Below are 27,887 nucleotides of genomic sequence, written 5' to 3' on the forward strand. Positions count from 1 at the left end.
GATAGATAGATAGATAGTTAGATAGATAGATAGATAGATAGATAGATATGAGATAGATAGATAGATAGATAGATAGATAGATAGATAGATATGAGATACATAGATAGATAGGTAGATATGATATAGATAGATAGATATGACATAGATATGTAGGGGATAGATAGATAGATAGATAGATAGATAGATAGATAGATAGATAGATAGATAGATAGATTAGATAGGAGATAGATAGAGATGGTATAGATAGATATGAGATAGATATGTAGTAGATAGATAGATAGATAGATAGATAGATAGGAGATAGATGGGAGATAGATAGATATGAGATAGATAGATGATAGATATGAGATAGATATGTAGTAGATAGATAGATAGACATGAAGTAGATCGACAGATAGATATGAAGTAGATAGATAGATATGATTGATGGATAGATAGGAGATAGATAGATAGATAGAAAGAAAGAAAAGGTATGTTCAAGAGATTTCAGGCAAACCACTGAGATTAGATAAGATCTTTCCATATCAAAAGACACATTTATTTCATACAGAAAATAATACAAAACATATTGAATAAGGCTACTTGGAGGACGTATCAAATTTTGTTTCAGCTTTGAACTGCACAAAACATCTGTCAGAAACATGAGTGGAAAACAGAATATCCTTGCATAACTTTGGTCATTACAATAGCCAAACTGGAGTAAAACTTTAAAGTATCTTTTTTTCTTCAAAAATTCTAAATCTGATGAGTTTGATTTTCTATTTCATGTACACAATATGTAATATCAGTACTAAGAGAGGTGCCTATAATGTTTTGTGTTGTGCCATTTCATTTCATATATTCAAAGTTGTTGTATGTAATGGTATAACCTAGGATATGGACAAGTCAGATTGTCTTAAATCCTTACTAACCTATGATTGTGTGCATCCCAATATTTCCAGAACAGTCAAGGCTTTGAAGTTTGTGTATAGCATTGTTAAAATTTACAATTGCACATTTCGTATAGACCAGTCCGGTCAAAGACCATTGGACAACTGCTGATTGTAGGTCAAGTAGATGGTGGTAACATTTGCCCTTCTTTAGAAGAACAACCTTATGGAAGCTTAGGATAGCAGATCCCCATAAGGCAGCAGACTCCCATTCAGGTTATTTGGGGTGTCTAAATAGTGTGCAACTTTATATAAGGTTTGTATTAGGTCAACTCAATGGGAATTCTGCCTTTACCTAACGACTGACTGGTTTTTCAGCTGTGGTGTAAGATACAGAAATATAGTAAGGATCCATCAGACGTCTAGAACCCAGATTGACAGTTTCCTTGGTAGTAGCACTGATATCAGTGGTGATGAGGATAGCTGACTGAGAACATTAATATGCATATTTATGTCTATTAAATTACTTACTTATAGATGGTTAAAGGGGTTGTCTAGTTCAGAGATTAGGTAGTTTTGAGTTAACAAAGGGGTGTCTCCTATTCTGGACTCTCATCTATTAGCCAGGGTGAAGAATGGATATAAAGAGCCTCCCTTGCTCGGAAGGACCTTGCCCATCCAGACATCACACAGACAGTCCCTTGATTTAAAAGGACACTGTAATGCTTCATTTCTCCTGTTGGGGCACTGCAGAGAAATTGATTGCTCACTGCCAAAAAATTTCAGAAGATCGCTAGGGATCCCATGTCATCAAGGGATCCTTCTAACAATAAAGGATTGTCTAAAGCCGGCATGGTCTTGGGAGATTTGTAGGACAAAAACGGGTCATATTCATTTAGGTTCATTTTAGAAATAATTGAAGACGGTAGTTAATAAAAAAAAAACAACCCATAGAACAATTTGGAATGCTTGTTAATTAATCCAATTATAATTAGCAGGATATTTTGATGACCTACTGGACATATCTGAAATGTAACAGGTGTAAATTTACGGAGATCTATTGTAAATATTTGCATATTTAATAGATGAGAGAAGTGCAGAATATCCTCTTGTCACATATATCGGCAGTGATGCCAAAATTAATACAGTATATATACTGTTTAATTTCTAAGGTAGTTTAAATAAAGTTGGCAGTAAAGCATGACCCACTGCATAGCAAATCTGCATCTAATTTGGGCTACCATAATGGTGTATATACTATAGAGAGAAGCCATGATTCTCATATGAGGCCCTCAGAGAAAGGGATTCAACCTTGGTTGGTCCCATCCTGGTGAGAACCTGTGCAGGGCTCTCCTCTCCAAAGATAGTGGGGAATCGTCCCAAAGGGCATGGATAGAGCATGGAGGGGAAAACAAACAACAGGCCCTTCTATCCAGGGTGATATAACCCAACCACATAATAAAGGGGGGGCAATTTTGATCTGTGTTGTAGCGCCCTTTTCTTCTATGGACACCACTGGACTATCATTTTTAGAAATGTCAGAGGTAAAAAAAAAAAAAGTCTATATCGATAAAAACATCTTATATATACAAAAAGAAACAAACTAAAGTCACGTATAACATCACCAGGATCTTATTTCCACATTTGTTTGAAATGGAACGAGTTAATTTTTTTTAAATATTATTTTTTTCTTCTTTTAATTGAGGTAAAATATATTGCAATTGAATATAATGTTCATACAATTTATACATCTCTGATATAGTCGGATTTCGAAAGTCTACTTAGAAAGAGTCAGTGGCATGAAAAATACTGTAGGAGGAATACTGACATATAGATCTGGTTTCATAGGGTCATATTACAGTATATACCGCTTGCAGTAGAATTGGAGGTATATATTTTTTTTTTTGAAAATTTTGACAATGCCCCCCCAAAAGAAGGCACAGATTTCTTCTGAGGTCCATCTGGAGAGGAGATAAAGCTTATATACGTTTGCTGAAATTTAATAAATAAAAACATCTTATAATATATAAACAATATAGACATTTATATGCTACATGCATATTATATAATTTAAAGTAATAATTTATATAGTGAAAAGTTGTAGCTATGTTCTTCCTATTTTCCTCGATAACGCACACACGCATGACGTGTCTATTCTTATCCATCGCCAGCCCACCAATTTATTGTTTTCTGAAGTTAATGCTCGGACATAAGTTTGGGATGTTTTACATTGAGAATTCCAGTGTTTGTCATCAATGCCTCGGCATCCATTTTTGAAGGGTTTTGCTTCTTTACATCTGGTTTCATAAAAATATTGCTTGATGGGCGAATTCCCAGTCTTAATCTCACCCAACACAGTTACTTGGTGTCCCCGAATGTCAATCGCATTCGACTTATCTGTGACCCATAAACTCTCACTATCACACACGGAAAATTCCCCTCGGTGACTTTTGTGCTCGGCAAATCTTTTCCTCCTTGAGGTTCTGTTGGAGGATGAAGAGTGTCCAATAAAGTCATCCATAAGATATAAGGGTGGTGGTTCCAAAGGAAGACTATCACTCAAAAGCACACGTGGTGAGTTATAGCGTTTTTGTCTTTGCTGCTTAAAGAGCTCTGCTTCTATTGAGATGACTGGTTGGAAGTCCGATTTCCCATTGTCAACCATGTTCACATCAAGAATTTCCGCTTTTGGTATCGTACTTTGCTGCTTGACTTCCTTGGTGTTGACCTCTTGCTTGGGAATCTTGTTTTTTAGCAGGTCTGCTTGCATGAGCTTAATAAATAGAGAATTCATGGAATTTTCGGGTAAATTCCTTTTATCCATGGTGGTAGCGTGGATGCCACAAAGATAAGGAAGAAACATCACACAGAACAGGATGGACATCACCTTATTCACCTGTAAGATCTAAAAGAAGAAAAAAAACAGAATTAGTTTTTGGGAAATAGAAACAACTAACATTTTGTGTCATAGTCCTACGAGAGGTTCTCCACCTTTCTCACTTGCACTCACAGAGACGAGGTTACAATTCCTAAGAAGTGTGGATACCGGTAAGTGTCTACTGAATATATGAAATTTGACAACATGGATATTTTATTTCTGCAATTGCCATATTTTGGCACAAATGTTAGTCTACGTGATTGGAAAGGCCAAAGGTAGACAATTCCTTTACATTTTATAATGGAGACATCTTTAAAGCCTAAAATATAAAACGTTCACCTTGTTCTTTGGTTCCTAGATTTAAAGAAGGTATACAGGCTTATAAAACCATCAAGCTTAGAAAAACATGGCCACTTAGTTTAAAGATAGATGCTTTTTGAAGCTCCTGGACCGTACCTCCCATGTGCTATTCCTATTACTAGTGTCTTCCTATGTAGCAGAAGGGCCTTCGGAATCCTTTAGCCATCAGGACTGGGTGTGATTGTTAGCTCTGTGCCCCCCTATAGCTACTCCTCTGAGAGCTAAAAAACATAACATTTTTGGGCCAAAGATATTTCCTTATGTTTGTGAGTGGAGGTGAGAATTGTAAGTCACCGTAAAGGTGTTCTTCACTTTGGAAATCCCTACTTGTAAGAAGTCTTGCAGCTAACGCCTGCTGGAAGGAACAGGGAGCAGAGAAGCAGCCAAGGTGGGACAAAACTATTTTTTCTAAACCTACTTGTAAGAAGGTCTTCTTAGCAATCAATGGCACTTTTACACGGTATGACTGACAGGCGCATGAGTGCCCAACAGCCGTCCCAGCGACTATTGCTTCTGGCTTTCACAGAGGAGCAACAGTCTGTCAGAGAAAGGAAGCGGAGTGGGCTGGTGATCTTTTCTGGGTGCCCAACCCTATTCACTGCAAACAGGCAGTCGCTCAAAGATTGAATGACTCCACTTGATGCTGAGCAAGAAGTCACAATTCAGCTCAATGAAACGGAACGACTAGCAACTACTGACAATGTCTTGCAGAGTGACACGTCAGGGGCCTTTTTTACAAGGGCCAAGTCGCTCATAGTTGCTTGTTTGAACGTAGCTCTGACTGATCAAAAACTGTCTCGCTGCTGGGACCATCAGAGATCAGCTGTTAACTATGGTGAAACTTTGCAGAAAGTGTTCAATTTCCCTGCAGCACCACCACAGGGGAAGTGAAGCATTACACAATATACATTTATATCAAAAAGTTATCTCTGTCTAACGTAGGAGAGGACAGGTCCCACAAAAAGGCAGAAACTTTTTATAGTCAGTCTCCACTTTGGTCAAAAGATGAGAATCCTAAACAGAGGAATTCCCTTACAGGTATATGAAAATGGGTTTTCTAAGCCAGACAAGCCTTTTTAAAGATATAGCTATATGAAGTTTGTATTATCCTAAAATTACATTTGGGATAATTGCTTCGAGATGTTTACAGATTACTTACATTGGCAGTTACTTTATAGCATATTTTATGTATAAAAGCAAGACCATATAAACTGTAAGATTATGTATACTTATTAAACAACCTTTTTTTTTTACTCAGCGGCAAAGACCCATCAACAATAATCAGGATGACATACAAAAGACAACATTTTACTCTCATTTTTAAGGAAAATATTCCACAAATGTTAACAATGCTTGTGGTTGCTTTGAAGTCTTAGAACAATTTACTCCAAGCACAATAAAGATTGCTATCATAAAGCTGGAACAAAGATGTTCATTACTGTATAGAATTGTTTTTGGCACAAGATGACATTCAACGATCTCTTTTTGTATATTGAATTTAATTAACTGGTCACCGTACTTTGCGATAACTTGTGGTAATGTGATAGCGAAAGTGATAAGTAGCAAAAGTGCAAATCGCTTTACCTAAAATGATATTTTTGTGCTGAAAAGTCCCTCTTAAGTTTCTCTTCCCTCTAATTTGTTGTCCACTGCCTGTTATCAAGTGAAGTTTAATCTAGTAACACAGATAAGATGAAGAACAAGAAGTGGTGGGGGTGATAACTCATGCTGTCCACAGACGTCAATGGAGGTTTAAGCTATAACTTATGCCAGGTTCCTGTGTACATTATAGTAAATCTATGGGACTACACATAGGTACAACCCCTTATCCAAAGGCCCAACTACTTTTTAAAACTGTAGGAAGTCGTAATTTTGTGACTTGCCCCAAAATGTAATTTCTGTACACTAAAAGCCTGGTGTACAAGGCTTACAAAATATACCATATTGTTATTTTGTAAAATTTCCCACTTTAGGTGCGTTTTTTGTAATTTTTTTTCAGAATGCTCTGTGTTTACCCATAAACATATCTGTAGGGGAAAAAAAAGCCTAAGATAAAGTATCGATGTACAAAGAAAACAACACCTAATATATGTGTTACGTGTGCTGCTGAGACATGTTGTACTACTGTGCTTCCAGCAGTACAGCACTCTCAGGGTTAAGGATTGAGCTGGCTGGCTGTGGTTCTTCCTGCTAGCCAATCTCCTGGGTCTGTGCTCACATATAAACCCAGCTCCTGGTCAGTCTCTGTCTGGTGTTCAGGGTGAGCAGTCATGAATCCTCGTCTGTTGAAGCTTGCTGTGTGATCTGTGTCTTGCTGGTTCATGTCCGTTGGTTCGTTTATATTATGTCAGTTTTGTGTTAGCTTGCTGTGTGACCTGCTATCTGTGTCCTGTTGCAGCGTTCTGTGTAAACTGTGTCCAGTGCTGCTGGACTCCTGGTTAGTGTAGGGACTAGCAGTATAACCAGGAGCCGTGAAGTGGCCTGCTAGCTTTCATGTTTTGTACAAAATGTCAACTAATATCGGGTATTTATATTCAGCTTATCATCTGTTACTAGTGGTTGCATTGTGGCTGCTGTATGCTGTGTATTCTGGCTCTGTGTGTCCTGTTGTTCAGTCCCTGTCATGTGGCATGTGAATGCATCCTGTTCTGGTGCGTGGTTCCTAGGATCAGCTAGGGCCCAGATCCGAAGATCGCTGGGCTGCCCTTATTGGGGCAATGTCCCCGCTTAGGTAGGGTCAGTTCAACCCCCCGTGTAGAACAGGGTCAGTTTGACAGAAACCCGTGTGCGTAACCAGTCCACTTTGGTCACGATCGCACCAATATGCTTGTAAATAATGTATGCAAGTCATGCCATTTTTTACAAAACTCAAAAAATGTCACAAAAATAATCCCATGAAGCAAGCCTTAAAGGGCTATTCCGTTTTCAGCAAAATAAGAATAATGATACGATGTACTAATAAACATGTAATATAATAATCTTTGAATGCAATAAAAAAAATGGAATTCAAACTGTACCAAAAAAGTAAGAAAGAAAAGCTATTGTTTACCATAGAATATTTTCTTGCAAATACAATAAATTGACTATAAGAAAAAAAAAAATTATTATGTAGCTGCATGACCACAATCACCTGAAAATCAAACTAACAGGTTATTTGGTGTGCAAAGTGAAAAAAAAAAAAGAGTTTTAAAAAATGGGTAGTTTTATAGCTGCAATGCACGAAAAAATCATATACCGTAAATTGCAAAGCGCCAAAAATACAATCTGTGTTGAATAAAACAAGGCCTCATACAACAGTGTCCGGGTCTGTAGTTGTTTGATTACACTCTAATTTACTGGTTTCATTGCTTTGGATAATGGATAAATGAAGAGAAACATTAACTGGCTTAACAAATGTCAACATTGACCACAACTTCAATGACAGAGATAAAATGTGACATTAGAGTTCTGAAATTGTTCAGAGTCTGGAAGGAGCCAAAGCTTAATATAGCAAGAAGTTATGTAGAAGAGATAGGAAGAGTTCACAAAACACTCTGCTTCCAATCAGAATACACACAAGTTGTCTTTCCTGCATCGTCCTCAGTTGAACTGAGGTCTTATATCGAAGGGTTTGCCTGTGGTGCTCAGATGTAATTGAGGGATTTAGTAATTAGGTCCACAGGGCGTTCTTGGACGTGTTTAATAAAAATGTCATTGAAGTTTTGACGATCACAGATGTACTGGTATCTGAGATTGTGACTAATATGCTATAAAATGGAATTCACAGTATTGTAGCTACATGGAGCTAAATCGGCTTTCCTTGAGTAACGCAATTAAAAGTGAAGAAAGGGTTCTATCCAGATGTATACATTTTAAGGGGTTGTCCCATATGTTCCGATGCAACAGCTGAAACCCCTAAAATGTTACTAGGGAAAGCAGAGGACGGCAGTTTACTTTTTTTCTCCAGCTACTGCTGGAGAAATCTGGTACTACATGCAGCCTCTTCAAAGGAATGAACTTTCGTGTAGTATGTGGCCATCTTCCAGATTGAAAGTTGCTCTTGCCTTTTCCTTCCCAACTACAATCTTGCCTGCTGACAGCAAAGCATGTATGACCAAATATAACATTCCCTCGCTACTACAGGTAACTACTTGATCCAGTGAAGGAACCACTCCCTGGGTTCTTTAAGCCAAAGTTATTCACTGTACAACCACATTACATCTGATTCATGACCCATGGAGAAAAAGGGAATCTCTAAGTGAATCTATAGGCTCTGGACCCTAATATCTTTAAGAAGCAGTGGACGGATCCCACCAAGTCTAGATTCCTCTTAAACCCAAAAAGCACAGTAAGGGTATGTTCACACGGTGGAATTTGCTGAAGAAGTTTCCGCAGAAATTCCAGTTCCAAAAACCATGGAAAATTTCATGGCTTTCTGTTGCGGTTTTCATCACAGATCCAGGCGCGAATTTACCCGTCAATGGGAAAAATCTGTGTGTGGAATTCTGATACTAAACTCATCTCATCTTGTGTCAAGAAGTAACATGTCATTTCTGTAGAAAATTCTGCTACGATTTCCATACCCTAAATATTCTGAGCTCCGTTTCTGCAGCCTCCCCACTCCCCCTGCTGGCCACTCTGTGAGCGAGCCAGCAATACTAGCTCCCATGCAACAGCATGGGAGTGAGTGTATGCAGAGACAAGTGTCGGGCATCGTTTGCCTGACATTAGTGCCGTCTATATGGACCCTTACACAAAAATTGACTTTAATCACCTATTCATAGGTCTGATTAGTGCGGTTCTTACCATTGAGACCCCCATCAATACTGAGAGCCAGGATCCCATGTTTCCCTGTCCTCCTCATGGTGGGCTCACAGCAGTGAGGAGAAGATTAGATGAAGTGACAGTCTAGCATGTGCAGTGCTGCTCTATTAATTTCAATGGGACTGCCGAAGATAGTTGAATACTTTAGATGAGCGAGTATACTCGCTAAAGGCAATTGCTCGAGCGAGCATTGCCTTTAGCGAGTATCTCCCCGCTCGAGATGGAAGATTTGGGTGCCAGCAGCGGGCAGGGAGCTGCGGGGAAGAGCGGGGCGGAACGGAGGGGAGATCTCTCTCTCCCCCCTGCTCACTCCTGCTGACAGCCGCTACTCACCATTCCCCCGCCGCCGGCACCCGAACCTTCTGTCTTGAGCGGGGGAGATACTCGCTAAAGGCAATGCTCGCTCGAGCAATTGCCTTTAGCGAGTATACTCGCTCATCTCTACTGAATTCAAGTTCTTGACTACCTCCGTAAGGCCCACTGAATGAATGGAGCAGCACCGAGCATGCTTGACAGTCACTCCATTCAATCTCTTTTTCACTGCAGGGGTTGCAGGGATTCTGCTATGAGGAGGAGATGAGGAAACGGGACCCTCGTTCTTGGGACCTCTTTAAATACAAAACCCTAACATGAACACTTACCACTATTAGATCAACAGGCCTAGAGTATGAATCTCTAGAACCAAGCCTATATAGACAAAACTCATATATATATAAAAACTTATATTTGTTCCAAACTTATCATTTAACTTATTTTCTTAAAGAAGCTCAACACTTTGGACAATCTATTTTTGTTAGACGGTACTCTTGATAATAATAGCAATATATATTTGCCACTGCTGAGAACCCCAAAAATCAGTGGTAATCTGTGGTGGTAAAAGGTGGTAAATTTCCCTGCAGTGCCCCCACAGGGGAAAAGAACCATTACATGTCCTGGGCCCTCCAAACTGAGAGACATTCTTGTAGTTGCTCTCTGCTTTGGCTAATAGATGAAGGTCCTGAACTTTCAATTACTTTGAATCCTGATACACATGTGTAATAGATTTACATGTCTGTTCTGGGGTAAGTGGTAACTTCTGTTTAAGAAATTAAATATTAGGCTGACTAGGATAATACTACTGTTTATAAGACACATGTCTTTCGATTAATACCTCTTTATGTCTCCATTAATGAGATTACCAACTTCCATTACCCGCAACCAGGTGCTCCAAGTGGATATGTAATAATAACTATAACTTGTAAGACATATGGATTAATGGCATCAAGAGAATTCAGAGTCTTGGATTTCACAATTTGGAACAGAAGATGAAGTCAAATGGAAACCTCATTTTAGAATGGGAAAGAGATGTCATGGGATAATATTTCAATTTGACTCATGAGATCAGAGAAAGAAAGCATGTGACCTATGGATTAGATAACTCATCTGTAAATATACTTAGATTACCTACATTTCTTTTATTGTAAAGCGGAACCCCTCCCTATTTAGGACAGTTTCAAAAGGCTATAATATGGCTTCAATGCAGTGTCCATATTATGGCAGCAATATTATCCCACCCCCCCAATCCCCTCCCAAAAAAGAGAAAAAACATCTACTGAATTGAACTTAGATCCCCATAGGGTTCTATGGTGATCTAAGGTCAGTCCTTCAAAACAGTAGGGATCCATTTATTGGGGCTGTAATATGATCCCTGATATGTGGCTGCATTACAAACATCTTTTCTCACTTGTGTTTTAATTGGTTGTAGTCTATAATTTTTCACAAATTCTTTTCTGAAATTAAAAAAAGTTCTTTATACACAGATCTTCTGGAAAACTTTTGGCAGTCCTGATTTTATGCACAATCTCCACAAGCAAGCATGTATAAAGTATAGGGGAGGTGCAGAACAGTAGCCTCAGCTGCCGATGAGTCATAGTCATGGATTTAAGGCTATTTCAGTCTCTACTAGCCAATATGGTTATAGTCTAGTCACTGATCACAGATCTGCCCTAAGTAGTCAAGACTGAAGATAAATAGTGGGTAGCTACCCAAATGTAGTAACATAGAATCAGAGAATGGCATAGAATCAGAGTTGGAAGGGACCTCCAGGGTCATCGGGTCCAACCCCCTGCTCAGTGCAGGATCACTAAATCACCCCAGACAGATATTTGTCCAGCCTTTGTTTGAACACTTCCATTGAAGGAGAACTCACCACCTCTTGTGGCAATCTGTTTCACTCATTCATCACCCTCTGTCAGAAAGTTTTTTCTACTATCTAATTTGTGTCTCCTCCCTTTGAGTTTCATCCCATTGCTTCTAGTCTTTCCTTGTGCAAATGAGAATAAGGCTGATCCCTCTGCACTGTGACAACCCTTCAGATATTTGTAGACAGCTATTAAGTCTCCTCTCAGCCTTCTTTTTTGCAAGCTAAACATTCCCAGATCCTTTAACCGTTCCTCATAGGACATGATTTGCAGACCGCTCACCATCCTGGTAACTCTTCTCTGAACTTCCTCCAGTTTGTCTATGTCTTTTTTAAAGTGGGGTGCCCAGAACTGGACACAGTATTCCAGATGAGGTCTGACTAAGGAAGAGTAGAGGGGGATAATGACATCACATGATCTAGACTCTATGCTTCTCCTAATACACCCCAGAATTGTGTTTGCCTTTTTGGCTGCTGCATCACATTGTTGACTCATGTTCAGTCTATGATCTATTAGTATACCCAAGTCTTTTTCACATTTGCTGCTGCTTAGCCCAATTCCTCCCATTCTGTATGTGTTTTTTTTTCATTTTTCTTGCCCAGATATATGACTTTGCATTTCTTCTTGTTAAATACCATCCTGTTAGTCACCACCCACTGTTCAAGCTTTTCTAGATCTTTTTGAATCCTCGCTCTTCTTTAGTGAATATATAATTAGAAGAGCACATTCATTTATGTCTATAGATTGTGTGTACTAATGCAGCCCATTGACTCAATCCTTCATAGATTTTAAAGGGATTGATTTCCATACTTGCTTTTTTTCCAAAAAACAGCGAAACACCTGTTTACTGGTTGTGCATGGTATTGCAACTGCAGCTTCATTCACTTCAATGAAGCTGGGCTGCAATGCAGGGCAAAACCGATGGACAGGTGTGGCTACTTAGTACAGTGTCAATAGATCTTATGGGGTCAAAAACATAAAAACTTCCATGAAGCACCATATTGTGGAAATATTTTACCCTAGATACAGTGGGAAGGATATTTCCGTAAGGGTTTTTTAGAATTGTAGAATTTCTATACAACCAACCCCCCATGCAGTAACATAAGAAATACTCATACACTCACCTCTCCCGCTCCTGCTGTGTCTTGCACTGTTGCTTCAGGTCTCCCTTCTGACATCACTGTTACATGGGATGTCACAGGTGCTGCAGCCAATGATAGAGCTGAGTACTTGATTGCTGAGCTCTGTTATTGGCTGCAGTACCTGTGATGCCCTATTAACTGGGCAGGACTGCAGCCTGTAGACAAGCGCAAGTGCAGAAGACTGGACGCCGACGTGGGACATAGTGGGGGCAAGAGAGGTGAGTGTATGAGTATCTGTTATGTTACTGCAAGACGAAATTCTACCATTTGGAAAAACGCTTCAATATGATTCTATGTGAAGGCTCCACGTGGTGGCACACAGAGCAGAGAACTTCTCTGCCAGAGGCGTAACTTGAAGCTCCCAGGCCCCGATGCAAAACTTGTAACAGGGCCCCCAACTATAATGCTTTATTCATAGTACTGGTTTCCCTATTTGGAGAAGAGAGGCCTTATGGGCCCCCTAAGGCTCCTGGGCCCGGGCACAACCGCATCCCCTGCACCCTCTATAGTTACGCCATTGCTCTCTGCACAAGTTTCTGCTATGTCCACGAGGACTTGTCACTTTGACACACCAATTAGGACATCAATATAACATACTAACAATCTTATAATAGTAGGTGCAATTGCATTGACTAAACAACCCAAGTTTCTCAATAGGGGTTAAAAAAAAGTGTTGCAGATTAATTCACATGTGACTGTGTATGATTCCGCAAATCCAGGACGTTCTGTTTTCTAGTCCCCCTACGGAGACTTTTAGGGCTTTTTACAGACCGCTGACACCTGCATTGATCCACAATGGCATTACCAACCTAACATTTCAATGTCAAATCATGTGATATTTTTGGTCACATGGCCTCCAATTGGCTTAAAATGCCTCTTTTCATGCAAATATATACAGGCCCTTCCCATTTTACATTTCAGTTTGCGGAACAGTTATGCAAAAAATTGGGTCTGGTGGAAGGTTTGCAATAGTGATATTGTTCCTAGCCTCCAATAAGATTCCAGCTGCCATTTCTATAGAACATTCTATACCAAACAGGGAAGATTTACAATAGATATTGTGTTAGAATTTTTGTGTAACTTGTGCGAAAAATTTAGTGCTAATAATTTTAGACAACATTTATCACCGAAATACACCAAAAGTGCAGATATTCGTACCTCGCTCAACGCTATTGGAAAGTCTCTTAAAAGGCAGCATAATTTTGTTGAGTTTAATCCTTTCCAATCCAATTTGTATTCCTGTTTCCCTAGGGGGCTTACTCTTTTTCTGCTGTTATACAACGGCGCTATATGGTGGCTAAAGCCAGTACTGCATGAGGTGACACATTGGATAGGCTCCGACAGCAGAGAGGCTGGCAATATACAGTAAGAGAACCCTGACTGACGTCTTCCCGGGTAAAGCCTTAAATCATAATGTCTTTAGACGTCAGACAGTGGATTGGAGAGGGTTAAAGCAATGCACTACGGTAATTCATGGAGTGTGTTATTTTTTTGGTGCAACATACTGATCTAAAGTAAATCCACCAAGAGTTGACATCAGTAAACGTATCTAACTCAGTGTGAGCCACTTTGATAACTTTAGCTCATCTTCTGACTGCCTCATTTAAGTTTAAGCTGTCTAAAATGATGGAGCATTAGTAAATCTGCCACATTGTATCTACAGACAATCCGCCGTACCCTTAAGAGATTCTATATGAAAGTGATATTTACTTGGACGGATTATTTAGAAATAATTTAGCTTATTTGGGTGAAATAAACTGATTAAAATGTGGTTATTATTCTGCAATTAAACAAGTGATAACAATTATCCAGTAATACACCAGCGGCTTCCATAAATCTGCTTCTAATTACTCCGTCTGTAACTTAGTCATTAGCCAATGTGTTAGGTAATTTAAGGGAACCCATTAGCAGCAAAGTGATACTTTACATTTGATTTAAGGCAGCTTACTGGTGTAGATAATGTGAATTTTCTGCACTGTGTTTGCCCTCTGGCAGAATTTACTTAAAGGGATTGTCTACTATAAATGATCCCTTTTTATGGGCCTTATTAGGACATCTTTAAGGAAGTTTTCCAAGAAACAATGTTTTGTGTGTTCCGAAAACTATGTCTGTTCACAGGTCATGTGCCGCTATTCCCATTCACTTGAATTGAGCTGAGCTGCAATTCCACATACCTTTTCCACACGGGTATGGCGATTTAGGAAGAAACCACAATATTTTTCTAATTCTGTACAAGACTTTAGATAATATTTTCAGTTTGCTGATATCCAAATGAACATTGTATGATGTTCTCAGTAGCAACATCTCTATGACCAGCAATGTCCTCTCTCTCTGCCAGATCAAATGTGAACTGACTGGAGTACCAAATGTGAGAATGGGTGGAGCAAATATCCCGCACAACCACACCGAGGCCTCGTTCACATGGGCGTGGATTTAGCGCATAAAAGGGACGTGAAAAGATCGCGTCTAATAGAACAAATGGTTTTCTATGGAAACATTCAGATGAAGGAATTTTAGATGTGCAAACAATTGGCACATAACAAAGATAGGATGTGCAAAGCTCGCATCTAAGGGTTCTTTCACACGGGCACTGCGATTTTCAACCGTCCGAATCGTGGCCGAAAATTGCATGAACGAGAGGCAGCCATGACCAAGTCATGGCAGCATCTCCTGTTTTCTTGCTCATTCAGATGGCCAGGTGTGGCATGCATACCATCGGCCGGGAGGAGAGAGTTCAGCTCTGTTGTACTCCCTCCACCTTCCCTCCCCCTCTCCGCCCCTTGCAGGCAAAGGGAGTAGGTGGCAGCTTAGCAGAGCTAGTGTGCTAAACTGCCTCCCCCTCTCCGCCCCTTGCTGGCTACCAGCAAGGGGATGGGGCGGGAGCTCAGCAGAGCTAGTCATGCTAAACTCCCTCCCCAGCCTATGGGAGCTGTCGGCAAGGGGAGGGACTTTAACAGGGCAAGCCGGTGCTAAACTCCCTCTTCCCTCTCTTTTCTAATGGTTCTCATAGGTTCCCACAGGAGTCTATGGGAACAGCCGGTGTATTCTGGCAAAAGATAGAACAAGACCTATCTTTTCCGGCCAGTGTAAAAGCTCCCATGGGAGCTGGGTAACATGCAACACGCAGCTCCCAATCGTGTGATCACTGCTAGTTAAGCTCAAGACTTAATAGCTGGAAATCGCCCGTCCACGCTCTAAAACCACACCTCAGTCCCGATGCAGAGTAGATGGTGGTAAACCAGTTTAATCAACACAGATACAACATGTTTTGAGTTTGAACCAGGCCCTTGGTCAGGCATTATAAGCATACTGATTAGTATTTCACCTGATGAAGAACCTAGTTGGGGCTTGAAATACGTTGTACATGTGTCAATTAAATGGTTACTGCCATCTACATCTGGACTCCAGGTGGTTGTGCTGGATAGTCTATCCATCTATTCTCACATTTTGGAATCCATATAATGATCGACCACGATGTGATCTGACCCTGGAAGCTGGTCACACACTCAGATATAGTTAAAAATAGCAATTTATGTTGTGCCTAAAATAACTTAATCAGGTGAGCAGCCTTGATGTATCTATTAACTACTACATGTTCTAAGGTCTGCACAAGAAGGGCCTTTTTAACACTTTCCAATCCAATTTGTATCCTGGTTTTCCTAGGGGGCTTAATCTTTTTCTGCCATTATACAACGACGCTATATGCTGGCTAAAGCCAATACTGCATGAGGTGACACGTTGGATAGGCTCCAACAGCAGAGAGGCTGGCAATATACAGTAAGAGAACCCCAACAGACGTCTTCCAACATCGGAGCTGTACAGCCTTAAATCATAATGTCTTCAGACGTCAGACAGTGGATTGGAAAGGGTTAATTTTCTTATTTTGCATTTACAGAATAGACTTGCCATTTTTAACTACAATATTTAAAGGGGTTGTGTATAAAGGGGGGGGGGAGAGTAGATAAAAAGTCTACCTTTTTTCCCCAAAAATATTGCCACTTTTGTCCACAGGCTGCATCTGGTATTGCAGCTCAGCCCTTGAATGGTGCTGACGTGTAATGCTAGATACGGTCAAAAAATAAGAGTGGCACTGTATATAGAAGAAAAAAAGTCGATCTTTTTATCTGAACGCATAAACCTCTGTAATCCGTTGCTGCACTTCTCTAGTGACCTTTTCTGGCTTTAAGCTATTTTTGGAGCTATCATTCCTACTTTGCTAAGCAATGGGATTCTTCACTGGTGTCCTGCAGTAAATGAATGGCTGACTCAAGAATGCAAAAAAAAAAATTGCATATTTAGAATAAAAAAATGCTAAATCCTATGTACAACAAACATCTGCAAATTAGCTCATGGCAGTTCAACCAGACATCCTCCAAAACGAAGGGCGGCCCATCTGTTTCAGAATTTTTGCCCCTCATCAGTACAACAGAAGGTAATGTTTGGCTGGATGAGATATCTAAAAGAGTGTTTCCAAGGCCAGATGATTAGGTTCGATTATTGGGCTATGTAAAAGAGATCATGATTAGAGATGAGCGAGCATACTCGCTAAGGCAAACTACTCGAGCGAGTAGTGCCTTATTCGAGTACCTGCCCGCTCGTCTCTAAAGATTCGGCTACCGGCGCGGGTGAGAGGTGAGTTGCGGGAGTGAGCAGAGAAGAGCGGGGGGGGGGGGAGAGGGAGAGAGAGATCTCCCCTCTGTTCCACCCCTCTCTCCCCCGCCGCACCCCGCCTCCTGCCAGCGGCCGAATCTTTAGAGACAAGCAGGCAGGTAAGCAGGTACTCGAATAAGGCACTACTCGCTCGAGTAGTTTGCCTTAGCGAGTATGCTCGCTCATCTCTAATTATGATCAGAGGACGAATGCTTAAATGGTCATTCATTGGCAATCGTTGCCTTTTTAGCAAGCATAAAAATGCTCACCGGTAGGTTAAACAACTCACTGTGGGAACCCATGCTGACAGTCCTATGGGGAGAAATTATCATAGGAACGATCGATCGGCCCATACCAGGAATTTGGGTCTCGTAAAAAAAATGTAAACAAGCATCAGTGCATGTTACATCAGGCCAAGAATCGGCCTGTGTAAAAAAGACTCTAATTTGCATAATTTTCCCCATGAGGCATTGCCGTACACCTGCTGGGTCTCTTCAATGAAAATCAGTAATGCAGCATCTAAGACATTTCATCCAACCAACTAATGCTCAACTGAATTGCTGTTCATTTTGGAGGAGTCTCTGCTTTTGCTGATTTGCATACTTTTTCCCATGGAGCATTGCCTGAAAATGAGGCTCCATATACCCACTGTGTCTCTTCAATGAGAAACAGAACCCCCATCCCCCTCAGTTGCAACCGATATAGCAATCCTGCCAGCTTCTGGGGATTAGTTAAATTTAGGAGATGGCTGAGCCATGTCACTCAGCTACAATAGTTCCATATCTCCTATACAGCACTACAGAGTGCTGACTGAGAGTGCATATAACTCCATCCTAATGTAGACATGCTGGAGAGGAGAGAAAGGGGACTGTGGTCTCCAGTGTAGTGATTACTGGGGTTCCATCTGTTACTCCCACTAATCTAACATTTTTGCCCATTAGATGACAAATATTCTTAGCTGGAATACCTCTTTAAGAACTACTGGACTGGATACAGTATTATAGTGCATACTGTCGGGACCACATACAGTACTGGATCAATAGGATCTCTTACGTTTCTGATGTGGCCAGAATTGGTCAAGTACCCAACCTTGGGAATGACAATATTAGTTGACCATGCAAGGTACATTATTCTGGAACTAGGAACCTCAAATGTTGCCAGGAGGGAAGTCGATGGCTACTCTGGTATTCTGGTGTGACACCCGCCTCATATGCTTCAGTGAAAGAATAATGGTACATGGCTGAGCAGGGTGACTGATAGATCATGATGATATGAGGTCATTATTCAACAGAGCTTTCAGCAAGTAATTAGAAGCTCATGAATATAAATCAACCGCAGAAACAGTTCAGAAACCACAAATCCATCCGTGATGACGTGTCACTTCACTCAACTATTTTCTCTTAGATTCCATTGAAGGATGAATTAACCATTATATTCTTTTTACAGATATCAGCGAGGTTTGCAAAATCTTAAAGGGATCTAAGAAAAATAATGCAGGCTTCTTCAGAAATAATCTGCGCCACACCTACCCACATTCATTTCAATGGATTTGAGAAGCAATGCCTGACACAGACCATGGAGAGATATGGTGCTGCTTCTGGAAGAAAGCAGCCATGTTTCCCTTTCTTAGGGGGAGCACCTAGAAGGTGAGTGAGAAGACTTATAAGGCCATCCATGCTCCTCTGGGAAATATGCAAATAAGGAAGATGGAACAATACCTCTGCAGAGCCACCTATAGGAAGACAGCATTCCTGCAAGCCGATGGTAGATTCTTTATACAAGTCTTATAACAACAACTGGAAATTGAAAACCAAGCCAGACTCCATACACAGACAGCTATTTCGGGGGCTTGCCCCTCATCAGTGTTCTATCGGCTTCCGGTATTTTGAGGTGGATCTGTGATGGAATCTCCGGCCAGTGGTTCAGACGCACATGTAAAACCAGCCTTACACCATCCTGTTTAAGATCACTGTCTACGAGAGATGTATATATGAATGGAGCATACTGGTATAACCTGGGTATCTCCTGTATAGAATTATATATACAGCTGGTATAAGAAATACATCTCCTGTGTATAGTGATATAGACCATGCTGGTATAACCTGGGTATCTCCTGTATAGAATTATATATACTGCTGGTATCAGATATACATCTCCTGTATATAGTGATATAGACCATGCTGGTATAACCTGGGTATCTCCTGTATAGAATTATATATACTGCTGCTATCAGATATACATCTCCTGTATATAGTGATATAGACCATGTTGAGATAACCTGGACATCTCCTGTATATAATTGCGCACTTTACACACAACTAAAGAACGCATCAAAAAGCTGCATGCAATTAAAAAAAAAAAACATCCTAAGGCTAATTTCACACGGACGAGTACGATAGCAGGCTGTGAAACTTAACCCGAAATCACACTCGCCAACATGCGATGTCCCAGCGGATGCAAGCTTTTTTTTTTGTTAAAACCGCTTTGCATTACTTCGGGGAGGTAGCGAATATTTCCCATTATTTTCAACAGGGGAAACCATGCATTGCACTTGCATGCACTTTGTGCACCGCAAGATGCTGTGCCAGCCTCATTGCAAACAATTGGCAATGCGAAGTGGCCCAAGAGAATACCCGAAGATAGGACATGCCACGATATTTTCCTGCACCAAGATCTGAGGGGAAAAAAAATCGCTCATGTGTATGATCCCATTCAAATTAATGAGGTTCATATTTATGCGAGATTTGTGCATCTCGCAATGCACAAATCTCGTACGATTTTCTCGGCCATGTGATATTAGCTTTAGGGGCTACAAACAAATTTTCACATAGTCCAGGAAATTAATCATGTCTAGAAAGCTTACGCCTAGGGTCTAGATCATGTATGAAAATTCGTTTTGCAGCTGTATGCAGCGCGGTTTAGATATGGGTATGGGTACAAATGGAAGGAGGTTGCCCGGGGAATCCCAGCCAAACTTTTGCACCTGGGCCCCTGAGCCTTTAGTTATACCCCTGGGTACAGCACTTAGCTGAGTGCTTATGCACCTTCATTTTAGAGATTGGTGAGGGTCTCAGGACCCAGACCCCACCAATCTAAGCTTCTGAATGTCAAAAGCTTTATGAAACAATAGTTACACTTTAAGTTATGTGTCTGTTCACAAGTTACTTAAAAGCTATGGAAACCTTATTACATGAAAAATTAATACACACAAATCTGCCAAAAAAATAATAGGGCACTTATCTTTTTTTAGGGCTTTTTTGCATTGAGTTTTCCTTTTCATGCCTTTAGAAAGCCTCATGCTTAGTTTGCAGGCTCTTCTACATTTAAGTTTCCGGCTTGGAGGAATTCTCATCACTGATCAGCTGGTCTCTCTCATGAATGCACTCAAGCTCAGCTCCAATCCCCTCTCCAGTTTCAGAGGCTGTGTAGCATAACCACCCAACTCAGTACTACATAGTCTATCTTGTTTTTTCATTGAGTAGCTACTGGTCACGTTCCCACTCACTGCTGACAAGAGAAGAAAATTCACCTAGAGTGAATTACAACCCGCTGTAATAGTAGCTTTTTCTGCTCTACTCTGTTCTCCCGATCTCCTCCACCATCCCCTGGCACTGTCATACAGCCCTCTGTAATAGCTCAGTTGAAAGGCAGTGAATACACATTCACAACAGAGGAGCTGTCAGTTCCCTCTGACTGACAGAATTTGCTAAGATTTCAGTCCTCCAGTTTGCTGTGCCTTGGGATACAATACAAGTATAGAAATCAAACAATCAGAAATTTTTTATGAAATACGATTACAAAAAGTCTTAATTTCCAAAAACACACTAATTAAAAAGAGTGCAAAGGTGTACATAGCCTTTAACTTTTCACTTAAATGTACAGTATTTTTTAAATTTACCCCAATTTGGTATACAAATATGAATGCACAATTTAAAGCAACTCTCTGGTTCTGGTACAAAATGTCTCCATAGACCAGAGTGGGTAATTATATTACCTAGTGCCATTCTTTTGGCAAGGCTGATTCTTAGACCACCCGATGCACACTGAGCACTGGTGCTGCATTGCTTGTCTAACATATTACATGTTCCTCTGATTGGCCAGCAGTGCACACATGAACAGCATCAGCCAACCAGCAAGCAGCATGCACTGTCTGAGTACTGATGTACAGTGTGCATGAAGTAGTGCCAAGAACGTCGTGGCCATGTTGAACATGTTGAACAAGTTTAACATGACTTTTAACACGTTATGATAACTCGCTGTTCCACTTATTCTTTACTAGAGATGAGCGAGCATACTCGCTAAGGCACATTACTCGAGCGAGTAGTGCCTTAGCCGAGTATCTCCCCGCTCGTCTCTAAGGATTCGGCGGGGGAGAGCGGGGAGGAACGGAGGGGAGATCTCTCTCTCCCTCTCTCCCCCCCTGCTCCCCGCCACAACTCACCAGTCACCCCCCCCCCCCCGAATGTTTAGAGACGAGCGGGGAGATACTCGGCTAAGGCACTACTCGCTCAAGTAATGTGCCTTAGCGAGTATACTCGCTCATGTCTATTCTTTACTCTTTCAATTACTTAACTAAGGTTTTTGCTGTGTGAGGCTTCTTTCCCACGAGTGTATATCGGCCTCCATTTTCACGGTTGGCTGATATACGCTACCATCGTCGATGTTAAAGCTCCTGAACAAGTGCACAAATCTAACATTTGTGTGCCCGTTCACATGACATGGGCCCTGGCATATATACGCCGAGATTGCCATGCCATCGCCCTTTTCCCCTCCATCCCCTTGCAGGTTCACCTCTGCCCTCCTCCCCGCTCGCTCTTTGCAATGGGAGGGGGTAGAACCTAGCTCCACCCCCGTCCTGCCCCTTGTCCACAACCAGCAATGGGAGAAGGTGGGACGGGGTGGCACTTAGCTCCAGCCCTGTCCCGCCCCCTTCCCATTGCAAAGAGTGAGCGGGGAGGAGAGCCGCTGTCATTGGCTTCCATGGGAGCCCATACAGCGGCCAATGTATTCCGGCCCAAAAGATAGTTCCAGGACTATCTTTTGAGCCCGACTTAAAAACGCCCGGCGCTATATTGGCCGGCCGGGTGCTTTTACGTCACGAAAATACAGCTATGTGATCTGATGCATTGGAATACAATGCATCAGATCACAGCATATATCGTCCGTCCGTGAAAACGGCTGGCCGATATACACTAATGGGAAAGAAGCCTTAAGATGGCACAGGCGGATCAGGATAATGATGGCACCAAATACCATAACTGCCCCCTCCAGTCCTTTCAATAATTGTTGGGAAAGTTTAATGAAGGAGAACTGTAAAATCTGATTCCCAACTTTAGATAGTACGTTCGTGAAATAAATGGTCAACGTCATCAAAATTAGTGGGTTCAACCAACAGTTATTCCCTGGGGCTTTTCATAATCCCAACTTGATGAGTGCAATATTGAGACATGCAGTTTGGTGTAAATTGCTGTAAAAGAGCAGCTTTAGTTGTTCCCTATGGGAAGGAGGAAAGGATGACATTGTTCATGGAACCATATCCAAAAAATCGGACCCTCCATACTGGAATTTGTATTACGCATTTTAACTACAATTTTAATGCCACCATGTAACCCTCGCTTTATTATGGGCCTTATGGGCATTATTTGTTGCTTGGTGCCATCCAGTCATCCTTCTAAGCTCGCACAAAAGCCTCATAACAAATAAACAAATTATGCATCTGTCTCATCAGTCACCATGATCTTTCATGTTCCAATGATTGATGTCAACTGATATCCGCTAATTGCATTCTGTTGATCCCTATAAGGGCCGGTGTTTATCCGGGGCTATTTACCATTGACAGCATTTATTAATGGAATATTTGCGCAGCGATCATCACAGTCATTATAATAAATGTATGCTGAGTAATGAAGCTTCAACAAAGCAATGCCATGTGTTACACATTGTAGGTTAGCAAGAAGCAGGGGGCAGAGGGGGGGGGGGGTAACTATAACTGCAGAATCAGACTGCAAAGGGTTAGTTTGTAGGCTAAGAACATGGAGACACGGAAGTCAGCAAAGTAGCAGTATACAAAGTACAGAAGGGAATTTTTAATTCAAGACTGTATACAGAATTGCTTCTTTGTATATTAGAGATGCATTGGATCAATGACAGGATATAGACATGACCCAGTGGTGTAACGATGGCTGTCTCAGGGTGGGCCACCATGACCAGGCCTGGAGGGAAACAGGTGCCATAACCAATGTTACTAGTATCAGGCATCCTGGATCCCTGGCCATGCAATACTTTCAACTACATCCATGATCTCGTGATGTGGATCCAATTGAAAACTACGACAGAAAAGAGAGCCATTGGCTTATAACTTCCCTGGTCTTTTGTAGATATGAAGGGACCATAGCCTATAGCCTGCCACACACTGTGCAAGATATCATCATCCACCAGAATATCCAGGGCTCCAATCATGGCCAGCTTTAGCTATGTGCCACCCATGTGATCACACAGGGTGCCAGCCACCAGTTTGTAGGTGGGCATCAGGCAGATATAGGCTGGGGGCAATTGTCCCCCTTATGTCCACCTCGCCAGATGATCTTCTTCCTCCATGCAGAAGCATCTTGTGGAGCTACACGAATCATCCTCCTCCTGGCTGAGGTGTCGCTTTGCGCCTATTGGCGACCCCACAGCACAATCTCTTAGTTTTGCTAATGTATTTATGTATTATGCTTGTTTTTTGAGGCTCTGATCATGTTATGAACTTGGTTATGGTATTGTACTTATGTACTGATGTTGGTTTGTACTGTACGTATGTAATGAGCTTGGTTCTGGTACTGTATCTATGTGCTGGTTTGTGCTGTATGTATGTACTGAGCTTGCTTCTGGTGCTGTATTTATGGTATGAACGTGTTTCTGGTACAATATTTATTCACTGAGCTGTTTGTCTACCTTGCTGCTTTCTGCACAAGCAGAATACAGGCAGGCTGCCTATCAGTGCAATATATCTCATTTTTTCTCATCATGGAGGGGTTGCAAAAAAAAAAATCTGTACAGGGTGCCATCTAATCTAAGGCCAGCACTAGCTCCAATGCAAGATCTATAGCGGAGGCCTCCTCCCATTTATAGTACCTCTGTCTTCTTAAATGCCTTTTGGGGAACCTGGAGCATCAGAACCAGAGTTAAGCAAACGTACTCTTCTGAATATTAGCATACTCGATGGTGCTCGCTACTCGAGCAAGCATCACGCCGTGTTCGACCCCGCACCAGTTTTGGCCCCTCCTCGCTGTGATATGCCCCTCCCCTTTTTTGGCTGGCAGGCAGGGAGAGAGAGAGAGAGAGAGAGAGAGAGAAAGAGACAGAGAACACACAAACAAAAAAAAAAAGCTCGGGACCCAGCGGCCCACATACAAAAATGCTCGAGTCTCCCATTGTAGTCAAAGAGGTTCGTTACTCGAGTAGAGCTCTCGAATTTTATGAGAAACTCGACTCGAATAACGAGGACCCGAGCATTTGGGTGCTCGCTCATCTCTTATCAAAACCCAATTATGGCTGCATCCTCTGCACCATTCATAGCTATGACTATGAGGTTAGAGAGATATAGTCTTGTGTTTAGACCCGTCATTATGGCAGCAGCACTGTGGAGATCCGATCATTCTTTTTGTAGAAAGGAATGACTGTGAAAAAAGTGCGATCTGGAGAGACAAATCCAATCTCTGAAGATACCACAAAAAGAGACAATGCATTTCAGAGTTGGCTCGAAAACATCTTCTGGAATAATATGTTTAGTGGTTTGACTTGGCTGTCTGTCTGGTAACACTCAAACTTATCTTAACTTTTGCACAGCCATTTACTTCTGTATTTCCTCAAATATCTCCATTATTGAGATGTAGTTATTGACAGTGTTCACCATTGTAAGTCACATTAGTCTACCTAAGGTGGCCAGTATAAGACTGGTCAGCACCGAAGGCACTTACTCTAGAGGAGGACAGGGATGGATATTTTTTATAAAAATTCTACCTTTTGCACAAAAAACCTTTTCCCACTCACAAGTCAGTCTAAGGGTTATGTATTCTTTGCACAACCCCCAAAGGAAGTATATTGAGATGAGGACAATTTTTCTACAGAGAGTTTATTAGGTGCCCCACACATCCCACGGTGTAAAATCACTAGAGATGAGCGAGCATACTCGCTAAGGCAAACTACTCGAGCGAGTAGTGCCTTATGCGAGTACCTGCCCGCTCGTCTCTAAAGATTCGGGTGCCTGCGGGGGGCGGGGAGTGCCAGGGGAGAGCGGGGAGGAACGGGGGGGATCTCTCTCTTACTCTCTCCCCCCAGTCCCCCCTGCTCACTCCCGCAACTCACTGCTCTCCCCCGCCAACACCCGAATCTTTAGAGACGAGCGAACAGGTACTCGCATAAGGCACTACTCGCTCGAGTAATGTGCCTTAGTGAGTATACTCACTCATCTCTAATAGTCACCCTTGTGTATTGACTTTCACCATGTTTAGTCTCTAAATATCAGGAATCCACATTCAGACAACATGGTAACATGCAATAAATCCCATATTTACATAAACATAATAACCGCCTATCATCTAAGCACAACTATACAAAAGCAAGAATTCTTCCAAGCAGGAATTATGAGACGTATTTCATCAATTACTTAACATGCTTCTATTTTAAGGCATAAAACTATTCCCGTTTCGGCCAAATGCAAAATGCCTACACTAAAGGCTGAATATTATGCCCTAAGTTACCATTTTAGCATGAGACAGACATTGCACAAGCTGTATAAAGTCTTAAACCTTACGAGTCCCTATCAACTCCACCAACCTCCAACAGAAACCTTAATAAAGTTGTCCACTTTCTATTACTGCTTTTTTTAAGAAAGGTCCTCCAAACTTAACTTGAAAACAAGGTGTCCTCCTGCTGAGACCAGCAGCTGAATTTCCCTGCAGCACCACCACAGGGGAAATGAAGTATTAGAATCATAGAGTTGGAAAGGACCTCCAGGGTCATCGGGTCCAGCACCTTGATCAATGCAGGATTAACAAAATCATCCCAAACAGATGTCTGTCTAGACGTTCTGTTGTAACCATGTAATGCACAGACATGTTCGATCTTCCAGGGAAGAAGACGCCCTTTATAGTTGATCATTAAATAAGGGAACAACTTTGATTCACTCAGAGTTCTTTGAAAATGGTTTTTCTAAACCAGACAACCCTGTTAAAGTTCTGAAATGTCTTGATGATTACCAAAGAGAGTGATGAGAGAGAGTGCGATTGCAAAACACAAAGCATCTCAAACGTTCCCCAATGTGCGAAAACTTGGCAAGCATCATCCAGTTGAAGCTTCGGAGTAACTGGCAGCTCTGTGCTAGAGACACATGGTAGAGTAATAGATTACACCTAACTGGGATGACAGCTTGTAGTGACCGGGTTTAATAACACAATAAAATTTTAGTTCCCAGTTCAACAAGATTTCTGGGTAATTCTATTCTGTGGCCGAAACTGGAACAAAAACAGGTTGACGTTACCGTCTGGAGACAACAGATATTGTATGTTCATATAGGATCGTGGGTTTATTGTAGGACGGTGGCTAATAGCCTTTAGGTCTTCATACCTTTCGGAAGACATCATAACTTTTCCAAAAAGGAGTCACATTGGGTCCTTCTAATTTAAATAAAACCCAAACCTCCCATTTGTCTGGTGCCAAAGAAAACACTGCTGAGAAAATTTTCACTCTGTGCTTCTTTTTTATTAGACCGATTTATTAAAGTGTCTTATAAAACACCTCTGTATTTGATAAATCGCTTCCTTAAGTCAACACAGGATTAGGAAAGTATGATTCTTTATTTAGAAGGCTTTTACTGTCGGGTAAATCAAGGGCAGTGCAATGGATTAGGATCCCTTGGCCTATATGGAGTACATACAGAAAATGAACTCATCTTGGTCAATTTTTTTATCTCGCTTCATGGAAATCTTGAGAAAATCGAATAGTTCTAGAACAAACCAGAGTTTTCCATTCGGGATCATTCAGAAATGTTAAATGGTAAGAACCCCATGGGGTTTCTTGCCTTTGGCATTGTATTTTCATTATTACTGTATATACTCAAGTATAAGCCTAGTTTTTCAGCACAAAAAATGTGCTGAAAAAGCCCCCCTCGGCTCACCTCTCAGCCGGCGTCTGTGTCCCTGGCGGTGCGGTAAGCTGCTTCAGTATTCTCCCCACTGTCATCTCCCTGGCTCGGTTTTCAAATCCCTTGCCGTCACGCAGTGTGAGGAAGCACTGTGATTGTATCGATTTACATCACTAAATGGATGTGATTGGTTTATCGAGCGCCGGCTGTGATTGGCCAGCGCTCGATCCAATCACAGCGCTGACAGCGGGGGATTTCAAAATCAAGCTAGGGAGATGACAGCGAAGGGAAGACTGAAGCAGCTTGCCACACCGCCAGGGAGACAACCTAGTATATACTCGAGTATGCCTTGGCTTATACTCGAGTGATAAGTTTTACCAGTTTTTTGTGGTAAAACTTATTGACTCGGCTTATACTCGGGTCGGCTAATACTCGAGTATATATGGTATTTCTTTACATTCTCTTACATATTATTTATCTATCTGTGGTTCTCTCAGTTGGTGTATTGTTTTCTGAACCAGATTGGGCAAAACTTAAGTTTTCAGCATAAGCCTGTATCTAAATACTAAGCCTGTATCTAAATACTCACACCAAGGTAGAGTGGCGTGTTGTTGCTCCACCACTTTCCTGTAGTTAAGCCCTTGCCAAAGAGTTGGTAGTGGATTTAGGCTAGTGCTACAGAGCACCTTTCACGGTGTGACATGAAGATTGCAGTGATGCACTGCAATATCACATCTAATGATTGTCAATAGACTCGTTTTTTTGACTTGTGACCTTAGAGTTGCAGAAGTCCAAAACTGCCGGATCTTTGGTCGCATGTTGCAAATCACTTGTGATTTTGCCATCACAGACTGCAATGAAAGTTGATTGTGACCTCTC

General features: G+C 41.5%; 1 protein-coding gene across 7 annotated transcripts in view; it reads right to left on the reverse strand.

Moving 5' to 3' along the window:
- Positions 1–516: 516 nt before the first annotated feature.
- NTF3 (neurotrophin 3) overlaps positions 517–27,887 on the reverse strand; it is a 74,936-nt gene continuing 47,565 nt past the window's right edge. For all 7 annotated transcript variants that reach the window (XM_066590528.1, XM_066590532.1, XM_066590530.1 and 4 more), the window contains one exon: positions 517–3,774. In XM_066590528.1, the coding sequence (XP_066446625.1) occupies positions 2,974–3,774 (801 nt within the window). In that variant the 3' untranslated portion in view covers positions 517–2,973. The remainder of the gene's footprint in view (positions 3,775–27,887) is intronic.

This window comes from Eleutherodactylus coqui, chromosome 2 (assembly GCF_035609145.1).
Source record: "Eleutherodactylus coqui strain aEleCoq1 chromosome 2, aEleCoq1.hap1, whole genome shotgun sequence".
Classification (NCBI taxonomy): domain Eukaryota; kingdom Metazoa; phylum Chordata; class Amphibia; order Anura; family Eleutherodactylidae; genus Eleutherodactylus; species Eleutherodactylus coqui.